This window comes from Heliangelus exortis, chromosome 1 (assembly GCF_036169615.1).
Source record: "Heliangelus exortis chromosome 1, bHelExo1.hap1, whole genome shotgun sequence".
In the NCBI taxonomy this organism is placed as follows: domain Eukaryota; kingdom Metazoa; phylum Chordata; class Aves; order Apodiformes; family Trochilidae; genus Heliangelus; species Heliangelus exortis.
Window position 1 is genome coordinate 31,080,924 of NC_092422.1, and position 14,287 is coordinate 31,095,210.

Consider the following 14,287-nt stretch of genomic DNA (forward strand, 5'->3'; position numbering starts at 1 on the left):
AACACCTATTCATCTGCTAGTTCCAATGACAGACTTCTGGAAAAAGCACATTACCTGAATTTAGTAGACATCTTTCATCTATGAATTAGCCCAAAAGGATAAATGGCCTATTACTGCTCCTCAGACAGCTACAGACATGAAACACTCCTACAGTTAGACAGTAATAAGCTGGAAAATTGTGCTAGGAAAACACTTTGTATGGATATGGAGGTCTTGAAGATCTGAAGTTCACCCATGCTTTTAAAATTCACCCCACCCCACCCCAAATTAATCTACTTTTAAAATAGTGAACTGACATTTTATTGACATGGGCACAGTACAGAAGAAACAGTATTAAAAAATGACTGACAAGCTCAGGCTTACTGTTCTAACAGCAATCATGTCTGAATTACACTAAAGACAAGGTACAAAGAAAGGAGCTGCTGTAAAATTACAGAAACAGATACCAAACAACATGATATAAACTATTTTGTTATACATTTTTTCCTGAAGAGCACTTGCCTTATTTAATGTTAAGAGAGCGAATGGAATGGGAAAGGTAAATGGGGTAACACTCCCTGAAAGTACTGACACCCACAAAGCAGGTTTTTTGCTTCCATTTTCATATTGCTTTGAAACATCCAGAACCAGATTTTCTAACATGCTGAGTTCTCCACATCAACTGAGGTCAGTGAATGCTTCTCCAGATAAACATTGCTGAAACAGTAACTTCTGGGCTATGTGACCTATGTCTGCAGAATTTGGCCTTAACATCTTATACTGCACATTTTAAATGGGTGAAATATGGACAATACTCCTAGTCAAGATTATTAACTTGGGAGATGTGACATAAGCCACAACTTACGAGAAAACTGCCAAACAAAAAATCTGCATTAAATTACAGCATGTAAAAATGAATTTTAAAAATAGTATTCTTCATTTTAGAGCACTTTATGTTCCTGTTTTAATATTACTCTTAATGACCCATCTGCAAAACTGTTGACTAAATGGAATAAGTTAACAACAACAGTACAAGTTTTTACTGAAAGTTCCAAGGCACTCATTGGAACAAAAACTTGGGAGAAAAATTTGTTCTAAGATTTCACTGAGATCATCACATAACTAATTTCATGAGCAACTGGTTTTTTGAAATCTTTTGGACAAATCTGGAGACTCAACAAAAGAAAGGAAATAATTTGTATGAGCAGAGCATCTGGAGCAACTATGAACAGCAATGTTGAAAGAATTTATTGTGGGTCTTCAGATGGATATTGTGAAGCAGTTATTCCCCATATAAACCACACACACACAAAACCCCCTCTCAGATAAAGTAGTTTCTAAGTCATTTGCTACACCTTTCAGCTCTTGGCTTATAGGTGACTTTAGGAACCCAAACTGTCAGCCATCAACATGTTTTACACTACCCATTTGCGTTACACAGCTGAAACATCCCATCTGGATAGTGCCTACAATGATGTTTCTCATCTTTTTCCTTCCTCCACTTATTTTAAAACTTCCTTACTGCTCCTTAAGATACATTTGCAAGGCAGAAATGCTATCACTTGCTAGAAATTGTACCAGTTGTAAACCAGATCCTGAGCAAGTCCACTTACCAGATTTCCCCTCCTGGAATTTTAACTCAGAAACACTGCTTTCTAGCACTTGAACTGATAAGAGTCAGTATTAACAAAAGGCTGTCCTTGGTTGATCTTAGAAGTATTTCTTCTGAAAATTTAGAGATTCAAAGTGGAATGTTTTTCTCTTCCCAATATAATCCACCAGCAGTTCACAGAGGGCATCTCACTACAAAAACAGTTGCAACTTGCTTTAAATTCCCTTAGCTTTACACATAAAGGAGGGAAAATGCCTTCTTTCCTGAAAAGGTTAAAGAAAGATCTTCACTGGAGACAGCCTACCTTCCTGTGTAGACAGTCTTACACCTTTTTTTGAGACTGTTGTTTCTGATGTTTCTTCCAGCCAGACATTTTCTCTCATCCAGCATTTCCTCACAGTTTCCATGTATTTAGTAACTCAGAAAAAGGGCACATGTGCACTAATGTCGAGCTTCAATGGAATCAACCAACGCACCTGCAACACAATCGACGCAAACCTTGATGTTGACTAATTGCAGATCTTCACTCCTGGGATTTTGCTCTCATGGAATATAGAACTCAGCATGTACGAGGAACCAGAGTATTTCTGAATATTGCTCAAGTAAGAAGAGACTTTTATGGGGGAAAGTGAGGTTAGCATTTTGAGATCCCTCTCGAGAGCAAGAAGTAACGCTGCCCACTTATTCCCATGACATCTGGACAGCAGGTTACAGAATATGAAAATTACTGTATCCCATGCAGTTGCTTATACTTCAGATTATCAGCTTCCAGCAGAAACATTTTGCCAAGAGCCACAGCTTCTTCCCAAGAGAACACCTACTGTGTCAACTGTGAATTTTATTCAAGTACAAACATATCAACGTGATAAATGTAGTTCTAATAGCCAACTATACCTGCTATTTAGAAACTGCAGTCTGATTAAAAACTTAGTATCTGTGCTATGTAGCAGGCTTTTTAAAATAAAGGCTTAGCACTAGAGAAAACTTACAGAAAATTACTACTTTACTGATACCTATTTTTTAACAGTAGCGAACTTCAGAAAATAAAGCATGAAGCAAAAAACAAAACCTATAATCTCTTGTAGCAGGAGAGGAAGAGTTGAGTAGCTAGACATTAAGTGTCCTATAACAGAAATAAAGATTAAGACACCCATATAAAAGTATTTCATGTACACACAGACTGCATTGTGTTGAGACATTTTCCCTTGTAAATGCTCCACGTTTTTACCATGTAAATAGAACCTATACAGTTACATTTCAAAACCTTTCATTCACATAGCAATACATTAAGTGGTTGTTCCAAAAAGCTCCCCAGATCATGAAAATTAAACTTTTCATACTGTTTTAGAAGTACCAATAGTAAGTAAAGAATTCCATTTATATTCACTTTGAAAAAAAGTCCTGTTTTGTTTAGGTAATATTTCAAAGTTCTAAAGGAAAGCAGGATATTCTGTTAAACACCCCAAAACACAAACCCACATATTCCATTATTTAGCAAGGGTAAAGCTGCCTTTTTATTATAGCCTACTCTTCTAGCCTTTCACATATATTACTTGCTTAGAATTCTCATTTTAGTTGGTCACCTAGAATTTTCTTCTTAGTCTATGGTTAAAAGCAAGAAAGATGACAAACTCACTTTAAAATGAATTGGTGATGTAGTAATGTTTTATGTCAAGATTAAAAAAATCAAATTAATAAATCTCCAAAGGCAGTATGAGAAGTACATGTTTTATTAGAGGCTACTCTTCAATAAAATAAATGGCTTTCTTCCAGAAATAACTACAGTTCTTCAAAACACACTATCAACGTGGGCTTCACTACATGCAATACCTCTTGTGGCACATGAATTTTTATCTAAATCACACAGGTAGATTTTTCAAATGACAGCTGGTGCTTATTATTTTTATGTTTAACCCAAACACAACCCAAACATAACCCAAACATATTTTTATGTTTAAGAGGTTGCCACTACAGAAATCATTTGTAGAACGGCTGAACTTTTAGCTAAGTAACACAACATAACAACAAAAATGAGTGCAAAGTTAAAGCTGTAGAGATTACAGATTCAGAAACTGATATTCAAATACTTGTGCTGTTCCCTCAGCAAAAGTGGCAACTGCAGAACAAGGGTGGAATGGACAAGTGGACATGTTAACCACTCTGTCCACAAGTCATGGCCCTTAAATAATCCATTTTGAATTGCATGACACAAAGACTTGAGTTCCCTGAGCAACAGCATCTGCTGGGTGTGACGCAGTCCTGTGTCTGTTACTCTCTCCTGCAACACACAGAATGTAAAAAGATTGTGATCTTTTTCAGTGCAACTTTCACAAATTAAAACTCCAAGATGAAGATGACAGCTCAAAGGACTTGCATTACCACCTCTCATAGAGTAGGCTATTTTAGGGCAAAAGGTCTTTTCTCTTAAATATCTGCCATCACAGCTGTCACTGGAGAGTCTGGTAAGGCAAATAGGTACTTGGGATACTGAGCATAAGTAAAAGTCATTGAAAATCCAAGTACTTTTTCAAAATGCAGCACTTCACTTAGTCACTGAAAGCTGACAAGCATTAAAAACAAGAACTCCACTGACAACACTCTCAACAGTTCCATGTTAACATGGGAAGTCCAAGAGCAGGAGCAAAGCATGCCCTGACCCCACCAATGCATCACACCAATGGTCCCTGCAGCACAACATTACAGATGAGAGCAGCTTTGCTGGGTCAAATCATCTCCATCAACAGGCATCAACTCAAGGTGAATGTGAGCTGTGTGACCTGAGAAATAACCTAGACACAATCATGACTTCACTAGAATTTTACCATTATCTCTTCCTCCACCTCTCCTGTACCAACTAGAAAAAAGCAAATTCAGTTTGAGTGAGCAACTACCTCAACAGCTTAGCCAAGTGACTGCTGACTTGTTTAAAGTAAGAAGTTTAAAATAGCCTTTATACTGTTCTCTTTACTTGAGACTAGAAGCAGAAGACCACTGACAAAATACCAAATGCACAATTCTTACATCCCCTATTAGAATTTATGCTGTGGAATAATTTGCACAGAAATAAAAAGGGACCCCATATGTGGCACTTTGAGAGCTCCAAGAAGAACATAGATGGGAGGACTGCACTGAAACAATTACTAGATCCCATCACATTTACAGAAAGAATCTTCAGCCTAACCCCATTTTACTCTTAAATAAACAACCTGCTCGTTTGAAAAGCACCTTCCCTGAAGCAGCAATTACAGATGCTTCACTTGACATATGGTGAGCCATGCATGAACACAGATTTAACCTCCAATGATGCAAGTCAGCAGCTATTCACCTCTGTGTGAAGTTATTCCATTTCTAAAAGGCAGATTCTGTGACAAGTGCCTGCTTTTCCCTTTGTCAATTGTCTGTGAAGGGAGAGGTAAGAAATTCTAGGAACTGATTAGGAAGGCTCTGCAGGCAAAAAGATAAAAATCACAAATAAAGATTTCCTGAATTCACATGTTCCTGCCTCGAGCTCCCATCTAACACTGACTCCAGGAGCCCAGCCTGGACTTTTCCAGAGCCTGCCCTGCAGCCTTGGTGGTGACACGAGCATTACTGGGGGGGAAGAAGTGAGGAAGGAACATGGTATCACTTTTGCATATAGTTGTGTATACATCATTTTCCTTTTCATCACTACTGTTTCATTAAACTGTGTAGTATAATTTCCACCCCACCTCCCTTATTCTCTCTCTTTTCCCTATAGGGGAAGGGGGGCTACTAGAGAGAAGGTATAATTTGTTTAATTACCATCCTAGTGCTAAACCATGACAGAACCTTAAAATGCTTCTATACACAGGCATGTCCATCTACAGTGCCATCCTGCACTGTCTGCTATAGGATCTTAGTGGTGCCAGGCTTCCACAAAATGCATGTCCCAGTGCTGAAGCAGACTAGCTTGCTGGCTAGCAAGTCAATGGCTACAAGCTGATCCTAAACTTGAGGGTGAAAGCCAGTAAGAAAATACAATGATAACCATCAGGGTTGGAAAAGACCTCTCTTGGCTGCCACAGTACAACAGGGTCAGCTGAAGCAGGTTACTCATGGCCATGCCCTGCCACATTCTGACTGTCTCCAAGGATGATGACTCCAGTACTCTCTGAACAACCAGTTCCCTTGTTTGCCAACCCCCAAAATAAACATCCTATATAGCTTATTTTGCTCAGATAGTCTCTTGTATGTTAAATTGTGCTCATACCACCCAGCCTGTACACTGGGCACCACTGAGAAGCATCTGGTTGTTTTTCCACTCTTACTTTCAGATATTTATACAGGTAAAATCCCAACCTGAGCCTTCACTCTCTAGGCTGAACAACCATGGTACTCAGCCTCTCCTCCCATGTCAGACATTGTAGTCCAGAACTAGACCCAGAACTCTAGGTATGTCTCACCAGGGTTGAGGAGAGGAGAAGGATCATCTCCCTCAAATTCCTGATGGTGCTTTTTACTAATGGAGCCCAAGATGCTGTTGGCCTTCTTTACTGCAGGGCACACTGCTGGCTCATGTTCAATTTGATGTTTACCAGAAGACCCCAGTCCTTTTCTGCAACGCTGCTTTCTAGCTGATCAGTCCCCAGCCTACACTAGAGCTTGGGGATTCTCCTCCTCAGGTACAGGACCTGTGAGTTAAACAGCCTCTCAGCCCATCTCTCCAGCCCATCAAGGTCCATCTGAATGACAGCACAATCCTCTGGTACACCAACCACTCCTGCCAGTTTGGTATCATCTTCAAGCTTGCTGGGGGTATTGACCAAGTAATTAATGAAGATGTTACATATTCTGGTATTAACTCTCTGTGGAACCTGGACTTCATGCTGCTGATCACAACACTAAGCCTGGCAGTTCTGTCAGGTTTTATTCCATCTTACTGTCTAAATTGTACTTAATCAGTTTGCCCGTGAATATGAAGGGAAACAGTGTCAAAAGCCTGGCTAAAGTGAAGGAAAGCAGTATCAGCTGCTCTCTCATGATCCACTGAGCTGTAACTTTATCACAGAAGACTATCAAGTTAGCCAGGCAGAACTCTAAATCCATCTTGCTTCCTCCCCATCCCACTTTCTCTTCTGTATGTTTGGTAATGGTTTCCAGAATTATTTGCTCTATCTGCTTTACAAAGCTGACTGGCCCATGGCTCCTCAGATCCACCTTTTTTGTACCTCCTGAAGAGAGGAACGACATTTGCTTTCCTGCAGTCCTCAAGAAACTCTACTCATTGCGAGGAGCTTTCAAAGACTGAGTGGCAGTGCAGTGACACTGTCCAGCTCCCTCAGAAATTGTGGATGAATCCCATCAGGTTCAATGAGCACGTGTATGTCCATCTGTTTCAGAGTTCTATAACCTGATCTTTTTCTACCCAGATGTATGGAGTTAAGAAAGCAATGAAAGTGACAACCACAGACCCTCAAAAAATAACAGAAGTTGTGTACATTGTCTGTTGCCTTGGTATACTGACCTTGCTACTTTTATCAGCAACTCTCAGAACCCTTTAAGATCTACCACAAATATTGAGCTAGAAACACCAGTCTCATTAGGAAAGATTAAAAGAACCACTGTCATGAAAGGTGCCTTGAATTTCTCTGCATTCCACCTCATGAAGAAGTTTGAAGTGGTTTTTTTTTTTAGCACAACAGTGGAAGTTGTTGATGAAGTCACTGACAGTTGTTATCTTCTGCTTTTCCTTAATACCTAACAGGATTCCACTCTTGAGCTTGTATGATTATAGACACAAGCACCAAGACAGCAGTAAGGGCACCAACTAGGTAGTCAGCTGAGCAATCCAATGCTATTTTGTTGCACAGGCAATTGGAGAACATAGGCAGATGCCTTGGAGTCCTCTTTCTGGTGTAGGAAGAGTCCTATGAGAAACATCAATACCTAGACAGGAAAAAAAATGTCACTATATCCAGTGTCTGCCTTGGTGCTAGAGGATAAAGGCAGATGCAGGTTGAGAAGGAAGAAAAATGAGCTTATTAAGTACCTGCTTGGGACATGTTTTCCTCCCAGAAAAACCAGGGATCTCCTGCATCTGCAAATTAAACTGTGAATTTATTGTCACCAGCACCATGGTGGTGCTTAGTACAGACTACCTTCCCATTCTAGGTAAACCTTTCCCCAGAATTCTTCCATTTTGTGATAGAAATTAGCCAAATAAATGTAACAGAGGGGGAATAATGACCCAGAAAGAATCAAACATGGAGTAAACCTCAGAAGTTTTGAGGAGTAGTAAGACATCCCTGGGGAATCCTTCTCAGTGTCTTGAACAATAACCAGAACTAAAGAGAGTTTTCTTCAAGAGGAACTGTACAAAGAGGCACAGGCTGAGAAGGTGACTGAAATCACAGCTAAGGCAGGTGTTTATTGCAGAATCTCTGTAATAATTCCATATTCTAAAAGCTATTCTAAAATATCAGATATTGTTGAAGAAGAGAACCACAAGTTGCTGGCATTTAACACATGAAGCAACATTCAACAAATCTATTAATAAAACTTCAAGTCTATATTCATATTTTTCCCATCTTAGTTTCTTCCTTTGATTTAGCAGCCATATATTAATGGAAATAACTAATCAAAATTTGATTAATGTAAATTACAGCATCTTAAGATTGAATTTTCTATTTTTGACAGAACACAGCACAGTGCTTCGGAATGACAGATAGTAACTACCTAAAAATCTTGATAATTTAGTGGTGTTTATTTTTTTATCCACACTTTGGTAGAATTATTTTTCACAAAGCCCAACTGATGGCACCACTATTAACTCAATCTGAAGATGCACACGTACAACAACTTATGCAGTAAAGTGGGTGACCTTAATTTTCTGAACAGATACCTTGTTTTTGCAGTTTGCTTGTGACTGTTTTGCTACATGGCAAAACAGCTTCCTGGCACTTGTTCTATATTAGAGTACATCTGAATTATATTTAGAGCTTTGCTAGCTCTTTTAGCAACCCAGAGGTTAACTAATTAACACAAAGTCAAAACCACTCTCCTTCCAAGACCAACCAAGTTCAGCTGAGGAAAATAAATAGAGCTCAGAATGCAGGTCAGTTCCTTAACACCAGTAACCTGTATAGGAAGGGTTCATATATAGGGTTTAGCTCTGGTTTGGATCAGCCAATTCCTTTTCCTTTCTCCAACCCTAGCAGGTAAATAGAACCTGTACTGTACCTTTTGGCTAAAGTAACAACACTCACTTTACACTACTTCATCATGATACCAAGAGCCTTCACATTTAAAAAGCAGACAACTACATTTACATCATTCCCTGTAAGCTGCCATATTATGTCCAGAATGAAGACATGGCCAATTTCTTCACAACATACAGTGGCTATTTCAAAGAAGAAATCTGAAATAAACGCAGGTGATGACCATTGTTCTTAGTGACTTATTTTTTTTTTTTAAGGTAAAAACAAAGACATCAAGACAGTGTTTCATGACATATGTTCTCCAATATGTTGTAGGTAAAAAGTGATATCAGAGTAACAGCAATGATATACCACTGAATATAACCATACAGTAAGTATTACTAACTTGTTTTGAGATATTATGGAAAATACACTAAAGACTGTCTGACAGCCCCTATCAGCCTCTAATTGACTTTTTCTTCAGCAGGAGAGACAGAATTCACCTGTGTACCAATGCAGAAAGTTAGGAATGGATTAGCTGCCCTTTGTCCATTATTTCCTCTTGCTGTTCAACATCTCAATTTCTTTCCCTTATTTCATTAGGAGTGATTTTATGCTGCAGCATGGTATAGAAGTGTACTCAGGATACTGAACAGCTGGCATAATTTCTTAAATGATACTGCATTTTATCAAATTTAAATCACAGTAGTTTCTGTGCAAAAGACAACTGTTAGCTCTTTTCAAGCTTTTCACCCTTCACTCTCTACTAATTGTATCTTCTCTAGCCTAGGTGGCTTACAAAGAAGAAGAAACAATCAAAGGACAGTTCACATGCTACTTATGAGAGCAACATAACAGCAAAAAACCCTTTAAAAATCACAACTTCAACTGAAGAACTTCAAAGGATTAAGTAATTTCTTGGGTAACCCTCTTCTAAAAACTTATGAGAAAAATGACACGGGTTACTGCTTTGCAAGCAGTGAAGGACCACAGAATCTGTAACTGGATCTTGTTACAGAAGCCTGTACAGTAATCTGCAGTGAAGCAAGCTTAGCACTCTCTCCCTGCCCCTTCCAACTTCCAGAGCTACTTTCAAGTCTGCCCTAAGTAACTCTGAAACAATTACCTCAAATCTCAGTGGGCTCACAACTCACTCCTGGGAAGTAACAAACAATACTGCTGACTAAGTGATGAAACCTCCAGCTAACCTGCTTATCCTGGGTTTCACCATAACCACCTCTATCACACCTTCTCAAGTTTCCATGTTTCAAACAGTTAGCAAATTTTGAACAGCTTCCTTTTTAATCCACTTGTCAAATAAAACTCTGGACATCGCAAACTGAACAAGGCCAACACATAGAGGATTTTTTTCTGCTCCAGAACTTAAGGGAAAACTGATTGCAGAACTAAGTACATCATAACTCATTAGAGACTTACTTATTAAGAGAGATTTTAACCTCCAAAGTGTTCTTCCTGTGTAGGAAACCACACATGGTGGGCAAGCTGAGAAGTTCACTATGTCCACTGACTTAAATTCACATGTCTGGATCTGTAACTTGATTTCTTGACTGTTAAAAGCATATTCTAGAGAATGTGGGAGACAAAGAACTGAAAATCTTTGAAATATGAACACACAAACACACACACCTACGTAAATTAATTCCCCTACACAAAACAGAAGAGCCAAGAAACCAGAATTAAAGATTACTGTACTTCAGTCATCTTTTCATTGGATTGACAACTGCAGTCATGCCCCATTTTTTTTTTTTTTTTTTTACAAGAACTATACTTTTTGATTTAATCAAATACCCTGAAAATTATTATCTGAAAGCAGGAATGTACAGGAGCACAATAAACCCCTTATAAGATCTGCAAAGATTATTCTGTTTTTTACCTACTCCTGGAATAGCTGAAAAAACAAAAAGACTACATTATCTGTTTTCAGTATCCTTTATTTAGGCACAGCTTATTGATCTTTGAGGTCTCACACAGTATTTCAAACAAGAAACTAAGTCAAATACTAGACACACTTCTACACTCCTTAAGGCAACCCAATGTAACAATGATGTAAAAATGGAACCAGAGAAAATCTGTCAAACAATGCTCAGAATAAAAATGACTATAGCTAAAATAACAGTTAAATCTAATTTTTGGCCAGCTTGTAAATTAAAAGTATTCCAGCTTACTCTCAAGTAGGTTTTACTACTCATTTGTTGAGCAATTTCCCTTTTAAACTGCATAACTGCTAAATGCATAACTGCATTTATCAAATTCACCTCTGATAAATGAATGGTGACATACTAAAATGCTGTTGGTTGCTCATAAAACACTGCTGAACACCCCCTAAATAAACCAAAATTCAGAATTTTTCCCATCTTATTTTCTGATGCTACTTCTACAAATACAGCAAATGTGGTTTAGATATTCATCAGGATCTGTACTGCAACACAAAGCACACCTTCTATATATGTTACATGAAAAGCCAATGAAGTGAAACACAAAAGAGACTCTCTCTTAAGAGGGGAAGAACAAGAAAGAGGAGGAAAATGCTTTTACAGATGTTAGCAGCACATATTTGGAACCTATGAGGCTCTAGATTTTAATCTTAATTACTAGTTAACATGAAGCTGGCAGATCTAAGCAGCACGGATTTGATACAATGATGACAAATAGCAGCAACACACCTTTCTGGATAAGTCTGCCCCAAAACATGATATTCATCTTTTTTGCCCATCATGTCAAAACCAGCTAAGCACTAAAATCTTTTTCACAAGACAAATGAGGTTTTGCATCTTTAAACCTGTAGATATTCATATATGAAATAGAAGTAAAACTTTCACAGCACCAACTACTTCTGTCTGGATACTCAGTGTATCATTTTCAAAATTTCAATGTTTCTGAAACTTTGTATTGAAAAGTTTGCATTAACAACATGCACTGCAGAAGAGGTTGTGCTACACACGATACCAGAATTTACTAAAATTATGTCAACCATGCAGACACAGGACAGAGCACATTCTCCAGTGGAACTGTATCCAAAATTTCCTATGAGGACAACCAACAAACTCTTAGAAAGAAGAATTATTTTAGTTCAATTCAGCCACTGCGGGTTGAAAAGCTGCACCATGTTTTTACAAACTCATGACTGCATAACAATACTCAGGTTTTATTATTTGCAGCAAAGACAGCAACATATGAACAGACTGGCCTTTATTTTCTACATTTTAATAACACACTTTAGGTCAAAAATTTGCTTTTACTACAGCTTACTCACAAAGTTAGAAAAAAGAATTATATGTGAAACAATAGCTCTAATATGATGCAATTTTGCCAGAACTGTGTTTATAAAGTGCAGAACTTATAAAGTTTTAGCCAATGACTGAAATGGGAAACAAGCCTCTGTGTAAATACCAATTTATTAATGTACTCATGCATTTTAGAAATGTACATAGAACAATACCCATGTGTGTGATATTTAAGAATTATGACTTCTGGTGACATCATAAACCATAAGCTGAAAGAATCCCGACACACTTGCACTCAAAGTACACAAAAATAAAGTTACTGGTTATCTTTGAATTTAAGGACTTCGGTGCATTCCACACCAAGGTGACTTTTTGACCTCAGCTGTCTACAGAAGTGAAGCTTCACACATATTAAGCATCACCAACTGATTACTCACATGACAAAATAGCATATTAAGGAGAAAAATGTTCAGCATGTTATTGGCAAGTTACAGGAAAGTCTTATAAAAACAGATAATCTATTCGAAATTCAATATAGAAGACTTCATAAAAACCAAATAAATACTAAATTTTTACCTTTTCTGGATTGTAATATAAAGATTTCAAAGTGGTAAACAAGGGTGGGCAGCCTTTACTGAAGTTAACCCTCAGGAACTTATCCATTAGTTCTCTAAATTTTTCACCTAGAAACAAAAGTGTATTTGGTTATATGTCAGTGATTGCAAGTGTTGTATAAATATAAGCACTAATTGCTGTGCAACTCTGGATAACTTAGAAACTTCAATTAAGGGGTTTGATCTCTACTGCTATTAAAGAATAAGACACTAATATGCTCAGGATAGAAAAAAAAAATAAAAAAATAAATATCCCAGAGTAAAATGGGTGAATTGCTAGTGTTTAACAGATTGCAGATGAAGGCTTGGTAACAAACAGTCCTCAAACCTGTAAAAGCTATTAAAAAAAGAGAAATTAAGTGCTGGCTATGGACAATGCAGCAAGGGCTATTTAAACAAACGCTGGAAAAAATTAAAGTGGTAAGAATAACTAAGCACTTGAGTGGATTACCTTGGAGATATTGTAAAAGCTCCATCATCAGAATTTTTTATGATTAAGTTAAACAAATGTGTACTAGAAATAGCACAGATACAAGTTATCCTGCTTTGAAGAAGGATGGATGAAATGAACCCTCTACCTCTAAGTTCTACTTTTTAGGAGTAAGACATGACTTCCAATAATGCTTGTTTCTGGAATCAGAAACAAAATAGAATGAGTTTCAGAAGGCTAAGCACCAGAGTGTCTTTATCAAAGTATACTGGCAGAAAGCTAAAAATCTGATTTAATAACATTTTTAGGCAAAAATTACAGTTCTTGCAGTATGCTATCTTTGAGAAATGTGGTTTAAAAAAAAAAAAAAAAAAGCAAGCAGGACTTCAAAGAAAAGATATCCAGTCAGGAAAATATAGCTAATTTTCATGTTCTTATTCCTATGATAAAAAGTAGTTGTTTTTTCATTTGTTTTTGATTAGTTTAGTTTTGTTTTAAATTTCTTTATTGTTTTTGTTTGGTTTTTGTTGTTTTATTTTTTAAATTTGCACATGGGTGGAGTTGCTACATTTCAGTATCTACTCTGCTATAAACTCTTCTAAGTTTTTAAGCAGGTAAGTAGCACACTACACAGAATGCTAACACATACACATAAAACTGTTGAAATAAACTTGAATTCATTACCAATGCATTACCAAATTTGATTAAATTGATTAAATTTGATTAAGAGTGTTTAACAGATATTCAGAAGATGAAGATACTACTGCTTTGTATTTAATTCCCACCAAATCTCAGTTGTCCTACACTTAACTGTTACAAACAGTTACTGAGACTGAAAGGACTAATGAAAGCATTTCATGTTTCTCCCTTTCTTTACCAAAACAAACTGCTGTATATAGAAGCTCCTATTATCTTGGATGGGGATCCATAACTAGATGATAAGCACATGCTTTATTACAGGTAGATTAAATAAATCTCGTTTTCTTGCACTACAAGAAACTCCACTGTACAACAAAAAAAAAAATCCATCTCAGTTTCATTTTTTCTTGACCTATTTTAATTTATATTGTCGATGAAAGAATTCTAACTAACTCACAACTGAAGTTCCCATTAAGCACATACTTATTTACAGACAGAACAGCTTTAAAACAAAGTCCAAAACACAGAACAAACTTAAGCACCTCCTTATGACATGAAGCCAAGCTCAAAATTTAGTCTGAGGCACAGAAGGGATCCGACCACCAGGACAC

At 37.3% G+C, this 14,287-nt stretch overlaps 1 protein-coding gene across 3 annotated transcripts in view; it reads right to left on the reverse strand.

Annotated features, from left to right (window-relative positions):
* The window catches only part of NAA16 (N-alpha-acetyltransferase 16, NatA auxiliary subunit), a 67,338-nt gene that overhangs the window by 20,173 nt on the left and 32,878 nt on the right, over positions 1-14,287 (reverse strand). The window contains exons 9-11 of one of the 3 annotated variants that reach the window (XR_011725168.1): positions 12,570-12,676; positions 1,896-2,067; positions 1,593-1,782 (exon numbers count right to left, since the gene is read on the reverse strand). Coding sequence is in view for 1 of the 3 variants with exons in the window: in XM_071740256.1 (XP_071596357.1) it covers positions 12,570-12,676 (107 nt within the window). In the remaining 2 variants the exon portion in view is untranslated. The remainder of the gene's footprint in view (positions 1-1,592; positions 1,783-1,895; positions 2,068-12,569; positions 12,677-14,287) is intronic. The other 2 variants (XR_011725167.1, XM_071740256.1) reach the window with 2 other exon arrangements.